We start from the raw sequence: 22,799 nt of genomic DNA, 5'->3' as shown, positions 1-22,799 counted from the left end.
TGACCGATATAGATATAACTGTAGAAGGTGTTTTGAAAATGCTCAAGGATCTGAATCCTAACAAGGCGTCTGGTCCGGATCAGCTGTCACCAAGATTACTTAAAGAACTTTCTCTCGAAACAGCTCCTTGTCTCACTAGTCTTCCAGAACTCACTGAGAACTGGTATAGTTCCAGAGGACTGGAAAACTGCTATCGTTGCATCTGTATATAAAAAGGGTCCTAAATATAAAGCTAGCAATTATCGGCCAATCTCCTTGACATGCATAGCCTCCAAACTAATGGAGCATATCATGGTCTCTAACATCATGCGCCATCTCGACAGCAACAATCTTCTCACACCTTTCCTACATGGCTTCCGTTCCAAACATAGCTGTGAGACTCAACTGTTATCCTTTACACAAGAAATTTTTGATCTCCAATCTGGAAAACAAACAGATCTCATTGTAATGGATTTCTCGAAAGCTTTCGACAAGGTCGATCATCAACTTCTTCTCTATAAACTCATGAAACTTGGTGTCAACAAAACATCTCTATCTTGGATTCAATCTTTTCTTAGTAATCGCTCTCAATCTGTAGTAGTTGAAGGCTCACACTCTGATTCTCTACCAGTTCTATCAGGGGTTCCAAGGTTCAGTGTTGGGTCCTTGTCTCTTCCTCTGTTTCATCAATGACCTTCCCGACTCTGTTAAAAGTAGAATACGCTTATTTGCTGATGATACCATCATATACCTCACCATCGACTCATTAGTAGACTCTAACAAACTTCAAGATGATTTGACAAAATTAGAAGAATGGGAACGTAAATGGTCTATGGAATTCAATCCTGATAAATGCGAAATCATAAGAATCTTCAAAAAAAGAAAAAATATCATTTTTCCATATAAACTACATAATCAAGAACTAAAAACCACAGAAAATGCTAAATATCTTGGGATTACTATTAGTGATGACTTTAGTTGGAAAAACATATTGAAACTACATCTTCAAAAGCTAATAACACTCTCAGATTCATAAAAAGAAATGTACAATGTATAACCGTAATATCAAAGAAACTGCCTATAAAACATACGTCCGCCCACAATTAGAATACTGTAACACCATATGGCATCCATGGCAGAAAAACTTAGCATATGAGATAGAAAAGGTACAAAGAGCTGCAGCCAGATATGTTATGAATGATTACTCATGACAAAGCAGCGTAACATCAATGCTTGAAATTCTTAAATGGCAGACATTAGAACAGAGAAGAATAAATGCATCTTTAATTATGTTGTATAAAATATCACACAACCTCGTCTCTGTAGATCATAACCACCTGACAGCCTCTAGAAATTTAAACTTTATCATTCCATCTTCAAGAACACAATATCATATGAATTCCTTTTCCCCCCCGCACGATCAGATACTGGAACGCCTTGCCTTATAACATCAAGGACAGTGTGAACCTTCAGTGCTTCACATCTGACCTAGACTCGCATATGTACTAATTAATGTCATCATCCTGTTTTTATTTTTAACAAAGCTGTACATATTACTGCTCTTACTCTCTTAACACATGCATATCATGTATCATGTAACATAGCAACATGTTTTTAATAACTGCCCCGACCTCCCAGTTATGATCAGAAATTGATTGTTGGGAGTATCCCCGTAGATGTAGATGGCACCATGGATGGGTGGATATGAAAGTAAACCTAATCCAGCTAATAAATGGCAGTTGTGGGTACAATGTATCGGGATAATAATGTAAATTATCGCAATAATATTTCCAGAAAACCTAACTTCGCATATATAGCTCACCATACATGACTAATGTGTATTTTGATAGCTCCAAATTTTTATTTAAAAATAGAATCTAGCAACCAATGCTTTTTTTAGTGTTATTTTTAGAATTTATCTGGACTATTTATATGCAATATAACATAATTGCATTTTAAACCCTAAGAACAGTTTATGGAAATACATATGAACTAAAATCTATTAAAATAAATGTAGAAATATTTCTTTCCTCTCTAAAATGGATAAAATATTATAAAATTACACGTGTGTTTTCTTCCATAAAATACTTCGTTCACAAATAATTCTACATAAATTTAGGACCCGGAAGTTCAAGGCCGTAGTAATGGCCGCTCCCATGATTTTTATTGCGAACGTTTTGTTTACTTAGTAATTTCACGCTTCTTTGACTAAAATAATTGCTTATTCATGGATATTGTGAAATTTACAGAAACGTCTCTCTGAAAACTGTCTCTGATGATAAAAAACAATGTCTAGAGCACCGAACGACAATAATTTGACAACGTACAAACTGGTGGTTGTTGGAGATGGAGGTGTGGGGAAAAGTGCGCTCACAATACAATTCTTTCAGAAGATGTTTGTGGTAGATTATGATCCAACGATTGAGGATTCATACATACAACATACTGAAATAGACGGAGAATGGTGTATACTTGATGGTAATCTAAAATTCATGTAGTGTTTCTTTTTGCCGTTTTTGTTGGAACGATCTAGCCTACCGGTAACAGGATGCCAAGCCTGTGTTCTAGCCGTCTGGTTACTGGACGGCTAGCAAATCCCCAGAGGATTTTCTAGCCATCCGGTAAACAATTTCTAATTAATAAGTAATGATTTAATATAATTTTACCTGTTATTAATACTTATCTGCAAACAAAATTTGTGTGAAGAGATACAAAAGTATATTTTTAATCATCTTGAATACACTACTGCATTTTCAGCTGATAAAACGAAAGCGATGGAGACGGTGACAGTCAAAAGTTATCACGCTGTCCCGAAATGTCCTATTATTTGAACTAGGTGGTCTAGTGGTTACACGCTTGACCGTCAGTCCAGAGGACTGTGGTTTGAATACTGGTCCAGGCATTGGAAATTTCTGAGATGCTCTTGAGTGTCTCCCATGTGTGTATCGGTGCTATGTCTGTTTGCAAAGACCTAGGTTAAGTCAAAGAAGTATAAAATACACAGAATGGCAACTGGCTGTAATCTCGCGTGAGCTCGTGTCAGAGCGTGATTCAGCGTTATCTTACTAAAAACAAACATCGGCGAGCATGGAGTTACAATTTGTACCTTTAAAACTACATTTAAAATACATGTTAGCTTCTAAAACAAAATTTGTTTAATTTGAAATGGTCTTAAGACACGAAGTACACGTTTTTTTTTGCCATCGAAAGAAGCGTGGTCATAGTATCACACGGTGATAATTATTTTACCGATGAATAATTGCTTTCGTATACAAAATGGTGCGTGGAGAAAGCGCCACTTCCGGTAAACGAGATCTCGTTTTTTTGTCACGGGAGGTTGGCAAGATTTGCTCTATATGCCTTTCAAGTTGCCAATCTATTTATTTTTATAGCTCTTTGGTTAAGTTAGTTAGACAGGCCTGTATCTGAATCTGTTCTCTCTTTCCGTTCTGAGGGCTTTATCTCACTCTGTCCCTCTTGCCAGATCGCTCCGAGTCTGTACTAGTAGAGGATGAATTTCGCGCCCTGTGTGGCTGCGATTGCTATATGTAAAGTGCCTTTGAATGTGTTTATCATGAAAAGGGCGCTATATAGATTTGGTATAATAATAATAATAATAATTAAGTTGTTTAACAAAGAATGCAGTGCACTTATTTCCCATACAACCAGAAGTCAATGTCGCCTAGACATCTAAATCTAATGTCTATCAGACGTTGTGGGTATGACATTGTATAGATGTTGGATTTAGGTCACCCAGATAAATCCAGTTATTGTAACAACTTACTGTCTAGCTATTTTAAAAGTGATTAACAGTGTCTTTTGGTATCATGCTGCACACATTTATAAGCATTTAAACCTTTTTTGAACAATCCAATTAGTCATCAAATTTAATATTGATATATATTATAATGTCATTACTTATATTTAAACATTTCATGAGTTTTTATAGTTTGTTTTTTTTGTCTTTCGGTATCTTACAGTGTCTTTCTGTTTTTCAATGTCTTTCGGTATTTATATACACCGTAATAACAGGACAACATAAAAATTATAACTATTACAAAACAGCCAGATTAACATATAATTCTATAGTTTTAAATTTTTTATAGATAGAAAGAAATATGAACAACAAAGTGATCCTTAACCAGAAAATGGAGGCTGCTGCATGCACATGTTATTGGAACTTTCATGTTTTGTTATCATTTTTGGAGTTATGGCCCTTTTTTGCACTTCGAAAATTTACAAGTACATCAGACCATTGTTGACTCAACTCCTATAGACTTGGTATTCATAATCAGCAAAAAGTGGGCATGTGTATATTTTTGAGACTTTCATGTCCATTTATTATTTTTGTAGGTATGACCCTTTTGTGGACTTTGTGATATTACAACGACATCAGATTAAACATTTTGTACTGAAGCCCTCTACTTAGTTATTTATGAGACTTGGTATACATCATCAAAATAAAATGGACATGCACATGTTTTTTGGGTCTTTTATGACCAAGAATTCTTAAATCAGAACAAGAACAGGAGATAACTTTTATTTTAATATGACTAGCAATGCTTAAATCATCACAATGATATTATGTTGATGTCACATCGACAAGATATTTAGCACCATGTATGCATCTAGAAAGAGCGCTTTCATATTTGATCAAATATTTTACTAAATAGCATGTTTAAAACAAAATGTCACATTGCACAACTCTCTTGATTAATTTACACACATACTGAGTTGGTTATAAAATCACTTTGTGTAATAATTTGCCATCATTTTCACCCAAATTGAACTCTTCCACAAGATGTATTACCATTTCCGGTCCTGGTGTGTCAAAGGAATGCGACGACCTACCATTTGGAGCCATAGTTGATCAGAATTTTTCAATAAAAGACATATTAGAATTGAAATAATTTATAGCAAATCTGTGTTTTAATACTATTTATACACTTGGGCGTTTATACGTTGTTCAAAATAATTTCACTGACAGGCTGTGCCCTCTTGAAACTATTAAGCCTAACATGTCACCACCCATCATGTATAAATAATGTTAAAACACGGTTTAACTATAAATTATTTCTTAATTATTAAACACAGATTACAAACAGTAGTACCATGATTGTGAACAAAATACAGGTAGTATGTTTGCTATTCAATTATTTTCTCCTCCTTTGGCAGTGGAATCTGCTGCAGAAAGTCTGGTACCTGAGAAGTAATGAGTAAAGTTATAAAATCCACTTAAAACATGCATATTTTATAAAAGATCTTAAATGTGTTCACCATAGAAGAATTCCCAAAATTCATTTCTTTACTTTTTAGCTCACCTGAGCCAAAGGCTCATGGTGAGCTATTGTGACCGCTCAATGTGCGGTGTGCGTCGTGTGTCCGTCAACATTTTGTAAAAAATTCTTCTTCTTGAAAACCACTGGGCAGAATTACACCAAACTTCACGAGAATGATCCTTGGGTGGCACCCTTTCAAAATTATTCAAAGAATTGAATTCCATGCAGAATTCTGGTTGCCATGGCAAACGAAAGGAAAAACTTTAAAAATCTTCTTGTTCAAAACCACAGGGCCTAGCCCTTTGATATCTGGTGTGTAGCATCATCTAGTGGTCCTCTACCAAAATTTTTAAATAATCCCGCTAGGGTCAAATATGGCCCCGCCCCGGGGGTCACATGGTTTATATAGACTTATATAGGAAAAACTTTGAAAATCTTCTTGTACAAAACCACATAGGCTAGGGCTTTGATATTTTTGTAGCATTATCTAGTGGTCCTCTACCAAGATTGTTCAAATTATCCCTCTAGGGTCAAATATGGCCCCGCCCCTGGGGTCCCAAGTTTTACATAGACTTATATATGAAAAAAAGTTTAAAAATCTTCTTGTCTGAAACCACAACACTTAGACCTTTGTTATTTGGTTTGTAGCATTGTCTTATGGTCCTCAACCAAAATTGTTCAAATTGTACCCCTGGGGTGAAAAGAGGCCCTGCCCCGGGGGTCCTAAGTTTTATATAGACTTATTTAGGAAAAAACTTTAAAAATCTTCTTGTCTGAAACCATACGACCTATGCTTTTGATATTTAGCATGATGCATTGTCTAGTAGTCCTCTACCAAAATTATTCAAATTATGCCCCTAGGGTTAAAAGAGGCCCCGCCCTGGGGTCACTTAGTTACTATGTGAGTTATATAGGAAAAATATTTAAAAAATCATTTCATCGTATTTCCAAGACTGTTAATTATAATTACCTGATGACCCCAAGTAATATGATGTCACTTGACTGTGACCATGACCTACTGACCTACTTTCTTGTTTTTCAAGATACAGCCTTGAAATTTTGATGACATACACAGTTTTGCACACCAATCGTAAAACTGAATTTCATTGACCATGGATGTGACCTACTGACTTTCTTAATATTTTATCATCAGTTTGATCTTTGAAACATGTAGCTCATATTACTCAGGTGAGCGATCCAGGGTCATCATGACCCTCTTGTTTAAGTTTTTTTGCATGTCTTCCTAAAATGATTCAATAATTCTTTATTTCAGTTCTCGATACAGCTGGTCAGGAAGAGTTCAGTGCAATGCGTGAGCAGTACATGCGTAAGGGAGATGGTTTTATGCTTGTATACTCTGTGACTGATCCAGCAAGCTATGAAAACATGTCGAGCTTCCATACACAGATTCTTAGAGTTAAAGACAAGTAAGATATCTGCCTTTTTAATTTCCGTGAATAACATCTCTGAAAGGCAAATAAAATACCTGTACAAGCTTCTGAACAAAGGCAGCTATTTCCCCTGACTCAATGTCATCAGCTCCCTATTCCATGGGGCTGTTAAGATTTGTGTGTATGCAAGTTCGATAATGAGCCAAATCGCCTCAGGCACTTCAAAATTATGGCCCTTGAATTACCGTAAATTGGTCTTTTTACTCTTGTCCGTGCTCTAAATTGAACAGTTCTCATCCGATCTTCACCAAACATAAACAAAATGTGTTTACCAATAAGTTCTCTGCCAAATTCGATAACGAGCCAAATCGCCCCAGGCAGTTCAGAATTATGGCCCTTGAATAACCGAAAATCACTCTGTACTCACTTGACCACTCTCTTAAGTCGAACATTTCTCATCCGATGTTCACCATAGTTGAACGAAATGTGTTTGCCAATTATTCCTCGGCCAAGTTCCATAACTAGCCAAATCAGCACAGGCACTTCAGAATTATGGCCCTTGAATTACTGAAAACCGCTCTGTACACACTTGACCGCACTCTTAAGTCAAGCATTTCTCATCCGATGTTCACCAAACTTTAACAAAATGTGTTTTCCAATAAGTCCTCGGCCAAGTTTGATAACTAGCCAAATCAGCCCAGGCAGTTCAGAATAATGGCCCTCAATTAACGAAAATCGCTCTGTACACACTTGTCCGCACTCTTAATTTGAACATTTCTCATTCGATCTTTACTACACTTGAACAAATTGTGTTTGCCAGTAAGTCCTCGGCCAAGTTCGATAACTAGTCAAATCGGCCCAGGCACTTCAGAATTATGGCCCTTGAATTACAGAAAACCAACTGTACACAGATGCCAGTGATACATGTGTTGGTGCATGGTTGACTCAGGTACATAACTATTCAGATGATTAGGCGGTCGAGGGAGACATGCGCTATTCTCAAAAGCAGCTCTAGTTTTACATGTATGAAGTTATGACATGTTTTCTGTTTCAGAGATGCTTACCCAATGTTGCTTGTAGCTAATAAAGTAGATTTGGTCCGGCAAAGGAAAGTGTCAGAGGAACAGGGGAGAGCACTGGCTGCTCATTTAAGGGTAACTTTCCTGCATTAGATTTCTTACTCAATTACTTAGTGATAAAGTTTAATTTATATGTTATTTTTATCTCACCAGAGCACAAAATGCTCATGGTGAGCTACAGTGATCATTAACCGTCAGTCTGCATTAATAGTTACTTCAAAAAACATTTCCTTTGAAACCATTTGTTTGATTTTGATGAAACTTAGCAAGGATATTCCTTGGGTGATCCTCTTCCTAAGTCGTTCAAAAAGTTCAATTCGGTTGAAAATAGACTGCCATAATTGAAAATAGACAATCTTCAAACAACATCTTTACCTGAACTCAGCATGCTGGTCTGAATTTCATTGAAATATTCTTTGGGTGTCCCCCTACAAAGAGTGTTCACATTCTTTTAATTTGTCTGAAAACATGGCCACTAGGGGGCACATTTCTTTTCTCCTATGTATTGGAACTTAAAAAATCTTCATGCCAGAAACTGCCGAATTAAAGTAAATTAAAGTAATTTCACACAAATGAATCTTGGATGACTTTTTCCAAGAATGTTATAATTGTTTTGATTGGCAAAAAAAGTTGATCACCAGAGGGTGTGATCACTTTTCCTATAGGTATATAGTAGAAAGTTTACAAATCTTCCTGCCAGAAACTGCTGGCCCAATTTTGAAATAATTTTGCAGTAAAGGTTTTGGTTGACTCTCTACCAAGGTGGTTCAAATTCTTGTGATATGTCCAAAAAATGGCCACATGTGTCTCTATATAATGGGAACTTTACACAAATGTTCCTTTGACGACCCTTTACAAGTTTTCAAATTCTTGAGATTTGTCATAAAAGGGTAAGGCCACCAGAGGGTGTGGTACCTTTCTCCTTTTATGTATATTGTGGAAACTTCAGAAATATTGATCTCAGAAACTACCTTAGTCACAGTCTGTTTTTTCTCTCACCAAGATTTAAATTTTATTCATAATAACATGGCCACCAGAGCTAAAAATTGAAGAAAAAAACATCCCCTAACCCATTTGTTTGATTTTGAAATAATTTCTTAGAAGTGTTCCATGTATTACTATGTGCAAAGAATGTTCATTTTGATTGTTAATAAAACAGACTGCCAGAGCTAAAATAGAAAAAATAACATAACTAATACACAAAAACCTCTTGTTCGATTTTAAAATAATTTTACAGACAGAGAATAGCTGTATTTGTCAAAACAGCAAAATTTGATACCAACAGAATGAAATTATTTGTATCGCTAGCTAGAAGTTCTTATCAATCTCTTTTTTAAAAACTTTGATTTTAAGATCTTTGATATCACTTAGTTGCTTTAAATACTTAATCCTTATTTCCCAGTAGTGTAGTACCTCTCCACCATTATGTCACTTGAATATGTCACTGATACACTACATGTATATTTTCAGCTACCATATATTGAAACAAGTGCTAAAGATCCGCCAGTCAATGTAGATTTGGCCTTCCATGATGTTGTTCGAGTGATAAGGTAACAGCTTCAGTTGAATACATTCACAGTATCACCTTCTCTCAGTTATTTAACTTAGTTACATAAAGGTCTTGAAATTGGCGAGTACTAGAAAATTCATTGATCTAACAAGAAAATTTGTAGTCCTTAAATTGTCTTCCAAATAGGTCAAATTAATGCATTAAAGTTGTTATCATTGCCATAATGAAATTTAAATTTGTAAAAAAAAGTGTAATAAACTAACTCAGTGACATAAGTCTTTGTCAAGTTATGGCCCTTGTTCCACCAAGAAATTTTCGAATAGCCTTATATGCTGTCTTCTGGATTTTGATTTTAAACATTTCAAGTTTCTGTAAATATAGATAAAATTGTATGTATACTGAAGGTCTGAATATTAAACATCAAATAGTGAACTCCTCCATATCTTGCACTTTTTTACCTACTCTTATACTCTGCATTTTTGCTAAATTCTATATAAATGTTACATTGTTTTACCCTGTCTTACAGACAACAACCAAAAGAATTCAAGAAACAGCTCAAAACACACAAAGGAAAGCGGCGGAGATGTACAATACTATAAATGTTTGTTAAAATTTGACCCATAATATAAATGGTAACTACCTTTTGTCAGTTTAAGTTATTGTGCATTTTCTTTACACTTTCCTATCTGGGAAGAAAATCACCACCAAATTTTTAGCTGTTATGCCCCCTTAGTTGTGTAAACATTTGTATTGTTATTTTAGTTTTTGAGGGCTGATTCAGCAGAAGAGTTAAGGTTTGTTAACAAGGAGGTCACGTTCTATTAACACACCTTTTACATTATGTGCTATTCCATGGCAAAATGTCATGATGTCATACATATGTTTGTATACATTGTATACCTGAAGAATTTTTTTTTAATACGAAACGCGTTTCAAACTTGAGTTGTCTTCTTTCTTTAACCATATTATGGCAACGTGTAAGGGTACATCAGCCTCATTACTGTAAGTACTCAGCTTCGTAGACTGTGTCAGAGGCCCTGGAAGCTGTCTGGTGAAGTTTGTGAGAATTTTGTGTACCAGTAGTTGAATAAATTTGCCTTCACTAATTCTGTAGGTAGAGAATTCAGGACCTTTGGTTATGTTAATTGAACAGTGTAACATTACTTAGATACAGTTGAAGAACACTATTCAAGGAACAGTAGAATGAGTAAATGGTGGAAATATTATCAGTAAATATTGTGCGTAATTTTGATGCAAATATATTTATTTAAGAATTATAAATTACACTTAATGTTTTCTCTTTTCAGAAATGTGTTTCTTCCTTCCTGATTGAAAGAAATAGGTTATTTGAAGTCACCGATGTGCCATTGTCCATTAGAAAGCCCAGAAGAGTTTAGCATTTACTTAGATGAAATACTAGATGAAATTACTTGCATTTACATACAGTACAACCTGTGTAGATATAACACTATATGAATGGCTAAAATATCTGTGTGGTACAGAGTTTGTTGCTTTGGAGAAGTTTATTTATCAGGAACATTTTCCAACCAGAATACATGTGTGTCTTTCTAGGGAGAGCTGTTAACACAGGCTTTGCTGTATTATGTAGAGAAAAAGCATTTTTACTTTTGACTTTATTTAAGTAACTCAGGTTTTACATTTTCTATATGATTCTATTTGATGTGTGTTGAATATGGATTTTTGAAGATTTTATATATTAGATAGATAGATAGGTAAGCAGAACAGACATGTAATACAGCTTCTACTGTTGATTATGTAGCAATTCTGTGCAAAAGTAAAAAAAAACATTGACATAACAACCTGTAATGTTAGCATATAAAAATATGTGTGACATTAACTTTGTCATTTCCTTGTATCGATTTTGTCACTGAATTTAGAAGGTACACTCAACCCTGCACACTAGTACCACACTTACAAAAACTTTTTTTTTTACAAAAACAGTTGTTTTTGTTGGGGGATGGTCTTTATTCAAGTCCCGTTAATGTTAAACTCGGGGAATACAATAAGAGGTATTTACAACAAGCTGTTCTATTACAAAGGTTGTAAGAAACACATGTTTTACTGTATTTGGATATTGTTTGTTTGAAAATGCTGTCTGTACACATAAACAGACTGAAAAACAAAATTTGTTGCATCATGGTGCTTCATTCAGCATATCCTAAACATTGTTATTTCACTGTAAATTTCAGTTAGCATTTTACACTAGCTCTTGAATGGTGTACCATTACAAACTGTATTCTCTAAAAATGGATGAAACTTTAATGTTTTGTTGTGTTTTGGTTTGGAATTTAGGAGGTACTTCCTTTTCCTGTAAATGAAATTGTTAACACATGATTCATTGACATGGTTGTACCAAAGATTTCTATCAGGAAAGAAATTTAGGTTTACATTATAGTTATGAAGTAGCAACTTAAGATGTTTAATGAAATTGCTAGATAAATGTTATAACTATACTGTTTTTATTATTATGTGCAACCTGAATGTATGCGCCCTTAAGAAATCTGAGATTGTTATTTTACTGTTACAGCATCAAGTGCCTGATATTTCATGAGTTGATTGCAAAACTGTTTGATCTCTGTCTTTGTTTTACAATGAACCTTGTGTTAGTTGTGTTGTTTTTATGCAAGTGATGATAGGAGAGATTGTACCAGGGACCAAGATGATCTCCAGATAATTGTATATATGATTATAATATGTTTTAGTGTTCACAGTAGGATTTTCTGGCTCCAGAGTAAAATGCTTCTTACTCAAATTTCTGTATTTTTCAAGTGGAAGTTTTTTTGTTTTTTTCTTTTAACAAGAAAAGTCATAGTAACTGGGTTCTGGTATTGAAAGAAGTGAAGTCAAATTTCTGTTTCTCCATGATCAGCAAAACATTAAAAAATAAATATATAAAAATATCGTACAGTTTTCTGCATAATATAATTTGAAAAGAAAAAAATTGAAAACTTTCCACATTACCGCAGTACCACTTCATACATTGAAGAACTAAGGGGAAATATTTTCATGGACAAGAGGTTTTACTCTGAAGACAGTTTAGTCTAGAATTCACATAGTAAGTAAGAAAAGAGGCATCTCAAGGAAGTTCTACTCGTATTGAAATTATAGTGAACGTCAAATTTTGGAAACAATCTCGGGGTGAAAATGAATATTGGTGACATATATTTAAAAACTTAAATCTACATTCTATGGGATTTTGATAAGTTTATTTAACATTTATTGTTATTGTTGGGAATTGCACTTGTTTTGTAGGTACTTGGTTCTTTTTCAGCACTTTGAATATTTTTCCCTACGGTGTGATTCTATATTTTGATTTACCTAGCACTTTTTGTGAAGCATAATTTTACTAGAAAGGTTGTTAAAAATCCAAGATGGCAGATGTTTTTATCTTTATGTTGAGTTGTTTATACACAATATATAAAACAGATATAAACTTTATATATATTATGTTTTTTCATATATGTTCATATTTTATATATGTTTGTACTTTTTGGTTGTTACATTGTTCTGTACGTTACAAGGCTGTATAGTGTCTGATAGTCACATACACTTCCTCATTTATAAAATATACTTGACAGTTGCTGCAAATATCTCACCTCTTGGTCCTGATTAGCTTAGTAGGAAGTACACAATACTAGGGACCAGGGATTGAGTTCGATCCCCCTACCCTTTCTTCCCAGGTGCATTCTATGCACACCATGACCATTTTACAGAAAACAATGTGTCTGAAGTCATTTTTCCTCTGCCTCCAAGGCATGCGAAAAAGATATTACTGGTTCAGAGTCCAGCAACATTTGGTAGGTTAACTGTCTGCCATTGCATAAAACAAATAATGACAAAAAAATGTGTTAAACAAAGTAAACATTTCATTTCTTGGTCATTATAAATAGAAATCAGCGAGTTTTATGCAGTGTTTCATGATGAAACACTGTGAAATATGTTGGAATGTAGTTATTTACAGTAAAATCTAGCAAATATCTGTCAACAATGTCTGGAGATTGTGTACATAGAGCTGCTGTTGATCAACAAGTGCATTATAACTTTGAATGAGTAAATGTTTTTCTTTTCTTTTTTTCCTGATTTTATTTTATATGTCCAAAACATTTTTTAACTGTTACTGGAATTAAAATCCTTTTAGCTAGACTGTTAAAAGAACAGTGAGAGCTATTCTACTCACCCATGCATTAGCGTCACACCTTCATTTAAGCCTTATCTCAATAACCATTGCATGTATTGAATTAAAACATCACAGAGGGCTTTCTAGTCATCAAAACCTACTGCAGTATTCAAGATAGATAACACTTGGTTGAATTTAAGTGCGAATTACAGCACTTTTTTGACTTACAATTTTTGGTTAAAGTTTTTCTTGCTGATAGACTGGCTTAATCTGTATGACCCAGAGCTTTCTGTAGGTTCTGAAACTCAAGAGTCATTGACTCTTCAGCCAAAATTTTCAAGGATCAAAATCAGATTTTCAAGAGTCAAGATCAGCTTTTCAGGGGTCAAGCTACATGTATACTGTTATTAATGCAATTCCCACAGACTTTATCTAAAACAAGTACATTAGTCATAACAGATTTTCTTAAGCAATTCATATTTTAGTTGTCTTATTTTGCACATTGCCTAAAAGTGGGTGGGGTTTGGTGCTTTGCATGATTTTATTCTCGGCAAATTCTTCTAAATAAGAGCTGCTTCGGAAACAGTGATCATATTTTTCTTCAATGCAGACTTTTTATTGGCTTTTTATTCAGATTGTACTAGAAAAATCTTGTTAGAAATGATAAAAATGTCCGAAAATGGCGGTCGCGAAAACGAGTGACAAATACGGAAAACGAAAGTAAACATTTAAAATTCTTGAAAAAAATAACTGTTTTAAATTTCATTTTTTCATCATACCTCGTATAATTTCAGCTTATTTAAAGCATTTTATTTCTTTAGGCCCAAACAAAGCCTCGGCAATGATAATAAATTTGGTATAGACTGTGACGGCCGACCGGCTCATGTAATCGTATCAAGCACACAAAATAATTAACAAGTGGTACAAACACGATAATCTAAGGCTGCATTGTTTATCAATTAACTTTTACACATTGATCAATTTACACCTTTGATAATGTCAAGGCATTATTGTACTAAATACAAACCGCGAGATGATCACGTGTCAGTCGGCACGTGGCGTGACTAACATCTATCAGTAGCTAATTAACATACGACGCTCCGCCTTCTGCCATATTTCCGCTTGTGCCGGCGAACAATATTGAAATTCACTGGGGTTTTGATTGACAGGGAGGGGCAGAACTTTCGAACTTGAGACACATCAAAGTAAATTTCTGCGAGTCAAGCCAACGCACGTGGCATATTTTATGCGGGTCAAAACCCGGGGACCTTGGGTCAGCCGAACGCCCTGATGACCCTTTTTTGTCTCAGAAGTTGTGGAATAGTCAAGCGTGCTGTCTTATCGGCAGCTCTTGTTGGTTAAATATAAGTGCTTTATACTTGTACACTATTAGCATAATTGTAATTTTGTATTTGCCTGTCATGTATTGGAACCATTCTTTACAATAAAGCCAAAAGGACCACTTTTGTGGTGTCTGTTTTGAAAAGAAGCTGGTTTTTAAGTATTTTTAAAAAAAAATTTCTTTGTAATATTTTCAGTAAAAGATGCAGAAACAAAACTCGTTATTTATGTTTATGGAAATCATATTCTTGAGTCATTTGCTACTGTGTTTTGTTTATCACAGATACTTATTTTGTTATAAGTAAGTCATGTCAAGAGTCTGAATATTTGTATAACCCTTACCCTGCTAAATTTCTATAATGAACTTGTCCATCTTTCAATTTGGACAGTACCATTAACTGTTAAAAGGTGTGCTTACCAAAAATTTACTGACTGAATGGCGAACATTGCACATCATGATCAAGGATGTGCAGGCTGATCTTGGTCTGCACTGGTCACATACTATTAGGCAGAATCATTTGCAGCCAGCTGGGTAAAGGTTAAAATTTTAACATTCAAGATTTTGAATATTTATGATTTTACGATTTAAGATTTTAGATATTTATTTTCTTGAGTACAAGAAATAATCGAAGGTGTATTGATTTAGTTCTGTCTGTCTGTATGTTACAAAGGTTGTCCACGCAAGTAGATATAATAAATTGACTGCTTGAAATATAATGTTGTATGCTAAATATAATGAGTCAGTTGCAAGAAAAAATAAATGGATAGCTCAGAATAAATAAATATTTGTTCTAAACATACCAGTGTAAAGAAAGAAGTTTATTAGGTATTCTTAAGAAGCAGGAGAACTAACAAGAAGTTATTTTTTGTATAAACACATCCTGTAATAGCATTTGTAAGCATGTGTAAATGCATGGGCATGCATGTGCGTGTGTGTGTGTGTATGTGTGTGTGTCTTAAACAGATTATTAATGTTGAATTGATAATTTCATATATTGTTTGTAAAAAGTGTTATATATATGTAACGCCCATGTATTGCTCACAAAGATATGTATTATGATACCTCAATAGTATTCACCAAAATGTATTGTGTATGCACACTTCTGTTTGTTGGGAACAATTGTTTTGCATGATGATGTAAATCTAGCTTTTGAAGGTTTTATGAGGTATTTTGTGTGGTGTCAAGTTCATTGAACCAATTTTAAACAACTGATACTTTCAACAGGTCCAACATTTTAAAATTTACATGCAGTATACCATAGCCTGCCCAACAGAGACTTGTGTCGCAAGTTTGAACTGATGTTTAAGGCAAATGTTATCATGATACTTGCAGTGGTTTGACCTGCTCTTCTGATTCGTAGGAAGTTGTCTAGTACTTGCAGAGAACAAGTTAGTGCTCATACAGAAGCCATCACATTACTGAAATACCAGTGAAAAATGACCCTTGAAATACCAGTAAAAAATGACCCTTAAAATACCAGTAAAAAATTACCCCTGACCTTAAACATCCAAATCAAAGAGTGAATCATATGTATAAGAATGTCAGCTGTTTCTCAGTAATTAGTGTTTTGCTGTGCAACAGATGCTAGCCTTTTTACTATTGATCTGCTTTTTAAATGAAGAAACAGGGCTTGGGGAAAGAAAATTAGAACAGTACTTGCTTTTTTAGGACATAAGACACCAAATTCTTGTATTTTGAATTTATGCCAAATTACCATAAGTCACCTTTTTATAAATTTGCCAATAGTTTGTATTTTAGTGTGGACATATTCTGTATAATACAGATTGTAGGGTTTTATTGCGTTCCTTAAATATTTTTTCCTTAAGTTTACTCTGTGCTGATATTTTTCTTTATACCATTGCTTTATGTTTGTTAGGCCAGGTCAAGTTTTTTCTTAATGTTTTGTATATTTGTGGTTTTAGACACATCTGGGAATTTGTACATTTTATGAATCATTGGTTTCATACCCTACAGGGATATCTTGATTAAGTGCTATTCTAAATTTAGCTATTTTTACAGTTTATACATGTAAATAAATTTTACCTAGACTTACCAGAAACAAGCAGAAAGGTCGTTTAAAGTCTATTTGACCTGGTCTAAAGTTAGTTTCTTTTCGTTTTGTATTTGTTTTGTTTCCGTGGCAACTAGTTGCTAGTCAGCTGCTTAAGGGTAGTGCAATACTAGATATGGTTTTATATGTACAGAGAACATATGTAGAACAGAAGGGATTGTGGTCTTGTTTCATTATCAGGGGTGAAGTTATTCAATTTCTCTGATACTCTTCTCTGTTAAATACAAGGGATGGGAAGACTAACTTAATTATATAGAAACTATCATCTTTTAATTAAACTTTTTAAAATGTTGACTTTGCTTGGTATAGATTGGCAGCTGGATGACTTAGTCCAGCCTTGGTTTTAGATAAGTATAGAGATAAGATAAACTTTCCTTTTTTTTGTTGCATTCTTAAACTAAAGTTAAAACATTTTCAGTAGAAACACTCTTATAACATGTTTTAAAACATAACCACTGACTGGTAATATCCTTCAAGAAATACAAACTTTTCACCTGACTCTTGGAGAAAAGTAAGTGTTAGTTTTTTTCAACAGAAGTTGCAGCTGTTAAGAGATTTATTTTTGCCTACCTTGCAGAGAAAGACAACAGTATCCTTGTAGTAGATCACACTATCATTCTACTAGGGAAAAAGACAGGCTACACATCTGCATTTTGATGTCGTAATTAGAGTGTCATAAACTATATGTACAATTTTATAATTTACAATACTAGTATCTTTAACATTTTTGCAAAGTAGGCAAGAAAAATAATCTTACATATGTCCTTATGTTAGATAGGCGTTTTCCCCTCCCTTGGGACAGTGTTGGTAAGAAACCTCACTGGCACTCAGTTTCCTATTCACTGCTATGCCTTGGGTTGGGAAAACCCTGTTCTACACAGGCTGACATGTATGAGTCTTATAATGACCCCACTGTTCCCCTGTTATTGAAGATGTACTTTAGGTGCTTCTTAGGCCATTAATTCTCTATATTGTAGCAGTGCTTACTATCAGTCTTCTCTGTCTGCTTGTTTTATCCCCTGTACTTTTCTACATCTTTCGTTGGTACAAACACTTACTGAAGACTATCTGTTTGAATCAGACAGTCTGAACTGATCATTTCTGAAAGAAAAGGTTTAAAAAACATTCTGGAAACTTGTGAATTTCTTGTAGAGTCAACCATCAGCAGAAATAATTTCAGCAATATTCTTACTGAAACATCGCTATATGTTTCCTTGGCCAAGAACAATTTATATAATTTCAGCAAAAGCAATTGTTGGTCTATTATTGAAGGCTATTCAGGTTATACCTGTAGATATTTTGTATTCACAAGTTTATTTCCACAGCATATGTACTGTATGTACTCATTGGAGACACTTGACTTTCTAAGTTATATGACAATCATTAGTTTGTATAATCTGCTCACATTGTCATGTCCTTCAGATAGATAGATGTTACAGTTGTGACATTAAATTGTTTTTTTTCATGTAACACACAGTATATTGGATGTTACATTAGGTGTTACAGTTGTGACAATGATTTGTTACTCACTGTTGTCATAATATCCAGATATTACACATGTTTAATGATATTGAAATAAATTGTTCATGTAAAGCATATAGGACATTTCTTAAATGTTACAGTATAGATGATAACTGGTGACATATTAGTCTTAATATCCAGATATGACACCAGGTATAAGGTATGCAGCAACAAATGTATCAGACTGAGAGTATTTGAAATGATGAATTATAAAAACATTACAATGGCAATGAAATCAAATTTCAGAGGTCAGCATCACTGTGTGACAGTGATGGAATGTGTACACACCTAATTATTTTTCATACTCTGACTTATTTATGAACTAAAGACCAATTATTGCTATACAACAGATACTGGTGGGTGTATTAAAATGTGGGGTATCCAATAGCCCTAAATAACCTTTATGTTTATTTTGCTTTCACTGCTGTAAGATATATATACATTTATAATACTCTTCCACAATCTTACCCTGATTTATATACTCGCTAATCTTCCCTGCTGCTTATATATCTTTAGTGTATCTGTATTTTTAGCTCACCTGAGCATTGCTCAGGTGAGTTTTTCTGAGCACTCGATGTCCGGCGTCCGTCGTCTGTCGTCTGTCAACATTTAGCTTGTGTATGCGATAGAGGCTGTATTTTTCAATTAATCTTCATGAATATTGGTCAGAATGATAACCTTGATGAAATCTAGGCCGAGTTCGAAAATGGGTCATCTCAGGTCAAAAACTAGGTCACTAGGTCAAATCAAAGAAAAACCTTGTGTATGCGATAGAGGCTGTATTTTTCATTTGATCTTCATGAATATTGGTCAGAATGATTGCCTTGATGAAATCTAGGCCGAGTTCGAAAATGGGTCATCTCGGGTCAAAAACTAGGTCACTAGGTCAAATCAAAGAAAAACCTTGTGTATGCGATAGAGGCTGTATTTTTCAATTGATCTTCATGAATATTGGTCAGAATGATAACCTTGATGAAATCTAGGCCGAGTTCGAAAATGGGTCATCTCGGGTCAGAAACTAGGTCACTAGGTCAAATCAAAGAAAAACCTTGTGTATGCGATAGAGGCTGTATTTTTCAATTGATCTTCATGAATATTGGTCAGAATGATTGCTTTGATGAAATCTAGGCCGGGTTCGAAAATGGGTCATTTGCAGTCAAAAACTAGGTCACTAGGTCAAATCAAAGAAAAACCTTGTGTATGCGATAGAGGCTGTATTTTTCATTTGATCTTCATGAATATTGGTCAGAATGATTGCCTTGATGAAATCTAGGCCGAGTTTGAAAATGGGTCATCTCGGGTCAAAAACTAGGTCACTAGGTCAAATCAAAGAAAAACCTTGTGTATGCGATAGAGGCGGTATTTTTCAATTGATCTTCATGAATTTTGGTCAGAATGATTACCTTGATAAAATCTAGGCCGAGTTCGAAAATGGGTCATCTCGGGTCAAAAACTAGGTCACTAGGTCAAATCAAGGAAAAACCTTGTGTATGCGATAGAGGCTGTATTTTTCAACTAATCTTCATGAAATTTAGCCAGAATGATTACCTTGATAAAATCCAGTTCGAGTTCGAAAATGGGTCATCTGGGGTCAAAAACTAGGTCACTAGGTCAAATCGAAGAAAAACATTGTGTATGCAATAGAGGATGTAGTTTTCAATTGATCTTCATGAAATTTGGTCAGAGTGATTGCCTTGATGAAATCTAGGTCGCGTTTGAATATGGGTTATCTGAGATCAAAAACTAGGTCACTAGGTCAAATTAAAGAAAAATCTTGTGTATGCGATAGAGACTGTTTTTTTCAATTGATTTTTATGAAATTTGGTCAGGATGATTGCCTTAATGAAATCTAGGTCGAATTTGAATATGGGTCATCTGAGGTCAAAAACTAGGTCATTTGGTCAAATCAAAGAAAAAACTTGTGTATGTGATAGAGGCTGTATTTTTCAATTGATCTTCATGAATTTTGGTCAGAATGATTGCCTTGATAAAATCTAGGTCGAGTTTGAACATGGGTCATCTAGGGTCAAAAACTAGGTCATATCTAAGAAAATGCTTGTTTTATCGCAAGAGACCAATTTTTTGGTCCAATCTTAATGAAAATTGGTCAGAATATTTGTTTCCATGAAATCACTAGGTCAAACATGTTTTACACTGTTATGGTGTGTTTCTTAGGTGAGCGACCTAGGGCCATCTTGGCCCTCTTGTTTTTTTTTATTAGCATTTAATTTTTTTGTGAACAAATTTCTACTTGATATTTTTTCCAACATTGTTATACTAGTACCTGTTTTTTTGTTTTTTTATATTTGAACTATGTTCTTGATGAACTTACTGTATCTGTGCTTGTTTTAGTGTTATTCAGATTTTGCTATTTCCCCAGGAACAACAAGTATTTGTGTACTAATTTGGAGTCATGCCTTTCTGTTTGTCCATCCATCCAACATATTGGTCATATTGGAGGTCAAAGATCAAATAGCTGTATTTCTTGTCCAGTCAATATCTCTTGAGCCACTACACAAATTTTTTTAAAACAAGAATCAGTTTTTAAGCATGTCAGTATGACATGCAGAGAGTGGTTGACCTGTAAGAAAGTGTTGTCAGGGATATAGTTTAAGCCATTGTTTATTTGAAACATCTTTGAAATGTAGCTGTTGTGTGTATGATGTAATTTGGTAGCTCATGCTACATGATTGGGGTCATACTTACCAGGAATAGTGATTCCATATTTGGTCGTGCTTTTAGGGAAGACTTTATTTCATGTATTTAGTACATTTTCATGTTACAAACTACTTGTCATAAAAGGTAATGAGTACGTTCTCTCTTGGCAATTGTTCTCATCTACTAGTCTGGTAGTTTTGAAGCTCATACAAGCACTTGACTTCCATAACCAGCTGGGAAATGCAGGATGGTAATTGACAACTGGCATTAGGGATCAAAATGTCATGTATCTTGAGCGTGACTGTTTAAACATAAGTGAGAGCTATTCTGCTCACCTTGGCACCAGCGTCGCCATCATCATATGTGCCACATGGTTAAACTTTTGCATGTAAGCTCTTTTTTCAGTAACCATTGCATGCATTGGATTGAAATTTCGCACTTCGCGTTCTGTTCATCAGCCCTAGTGAAATAACTATGTTAGATAACTTGTGCTTGAATTTAATACAAGTTGCTATACTGAAATTTTAATATCTAATAATAAATTGTTATAAAATAATGGAGTTACACATGTCTTGCCAAGTTATGGCCCTTGTTAAATTAACAAGTTGTGGAATAGTCAAGCATGTTGTCAGATGGACACCTCTTGTTCAAAATTCGGTGAATTTTTTCTCTTTGTTTAAAGTTGTATGAAAACCATATTTTTTTTATGTCATCCCAAATAATAACCATTGTTTTCGTTGTTCCTTAGATGATTATTTTCTTTCTGTGAATGTTAAATAACATCCAGTTTTATCTTGTTCTGTAAGGCTAGTTATTTATCTGATATTGCAATGATAATATTGACATAATACTTGGCACATGATACTATTTTTTATATAAAATTATAATAAAGGCATATTAAATTCTTACTTATCTTGTTTTAGTGTTTATCACAGTAGCATAAGAGGACACCTGAATTTTATTGTCTTGCCCACTTTTAGTGGAAGCGAGACAAAGCAATCCAAAGTCTGGCGGTGGCGACGGCATTAACAAATGGGAATTACCGGTACTCAAAAACTATTACATATATTTCCTTTAACCTTAAAGGATGATTAAGACACCGATTTTACACGTTTATGGTGAGTGCTTGCCTGCTAGTGACCTCGACCTTGAAGACATTAGCATTTTGTAGACTCTTTTGACGCCTTTGAAAATCCACAAAAATGACAATCTCTCAAAAAAACTGTTACATATATTGCTTTGAAACCTTCTAGGATGGTTCAACCCACGTGCCCACCTAGTGACCTTGACCTTGAAGAAATTAGCATTTTTAGCTCACCTGAGCAATGCTCAGGATGAACTACTGTAATCACGCTGTGTCCGTTGTGTATCTGTTCGTTGTCAACAATTGTGTTTAAAAGACACCACTAAGGCCATACCAAATTGATATGTCGTTCGTCGGAACTACCGCATCAATAATTTCATTCCCGAGAAAAAAAAATAAAAATCACCCGCCCGCACGTACATAAAAATCTCCGAAAAAAATTTTTTTTCCCGATTACGTGGTCCGGAATAATAACGGCAAAGCAGGTTTTATCGCTGTTTTAATGCGTCAGTCAGATATTGATCGGATTTCATGCGTCCGTAATACATGTTACTGATGACCAAAACTCAAAAAGTCAGGAATTATGGTGTTGTTCATCATTTGTTTTAAATCTGGAGTGTCTGTGCAAGTGCCACACATGGCATTCGATGTGTCGGTAGGTAATGAAGTAGGCACGTTCTACTTTTGTTCAATACGGAATTCCGTTAGGGCCATCGCCTTTGTATGTGTTGATCTGAAACGCGATAC

At 34.6% G+C, this 22,799-nt stretch overlaps 1 protein-coding gene across 1 annotated transcript; it reads left to right on the top strand.

Moving 5' to 3' along the window:
• Window positions 1-1,905: 1,905 nt before the first annotated feature.
• LOC128552598 (ras-related protein M-Ras-like) lies at window positions 1,906-21,876 on the top strand. Its single transcript, XM_053533646.1, has 7 exons — window positions 1,906-1,992; window positions 2,229-2,457; window positions 6,532-6,685; window positions 7,704-7,803; window positions 9,199-9,278; window positions 9,765-9,870; window positions 10,546-21,876. The coding sequence occupies exons 2-6, from the start codon at window positions 2,268-2,270 to the stop codon at window positions 9,835-9,837; spliced, it is 597 nt and encodes a 198-aa protein (XP_053389621.1). The 5' UTR covers window positions 1,906-1,992; window positions 2,229-2,267; the 3' UTR covers window positions 9,838-9,870; window positions 10,546-21,876.
• The last annotated feature ends 923 nt before the right edge of the window (window positions 21,877-22,799 follow it).

Source organism: Mercenaria mercenaria, unplaced genomic scaffold (assembly GCF_021730395.1).
Source record: "Mercenaria mercenaria strain notata unplaced genomic scaffold, MADL_Memer_1 contig_2936, whole genome shotgun sequence".
NCBI lineage: Eukaryota > Metazoa > Mollusca > Bivalvia > Venerida > Veneridae > Mercenaria > Mercenaria mercenaria.
This window is presented reverse-complemented; position numbering and strand designations above follow the sequence as displayed.

What these genes read in the sequence shown, in the direction of transcription:
- LOC128552598 (XM_053533646.1), top strand. Translation starts at nt 2,268, where the DNA reads ATGTCTAGAGCACCGAACGACAATAATTTGACAACGTACAAACTGGTG. An exon ending in AGAATGGTGTATACTTGATG is followed by an intron (nt 2,458 to 6,531) that starts GTAATCTAAAAT and finishes TCTTTATTTCAG; the next exon opens with TTCTCGATACAGCTGGTCAG. An exon ending in ATTCTTAGAGTTAAAGACAA is followed by an intron (nt 6,686 to 7,703) that starts GTAAGATATCTG and finishes TTTCTGTTTCAG; the next exon opens with AGATGCTTACCCAATGTTGC.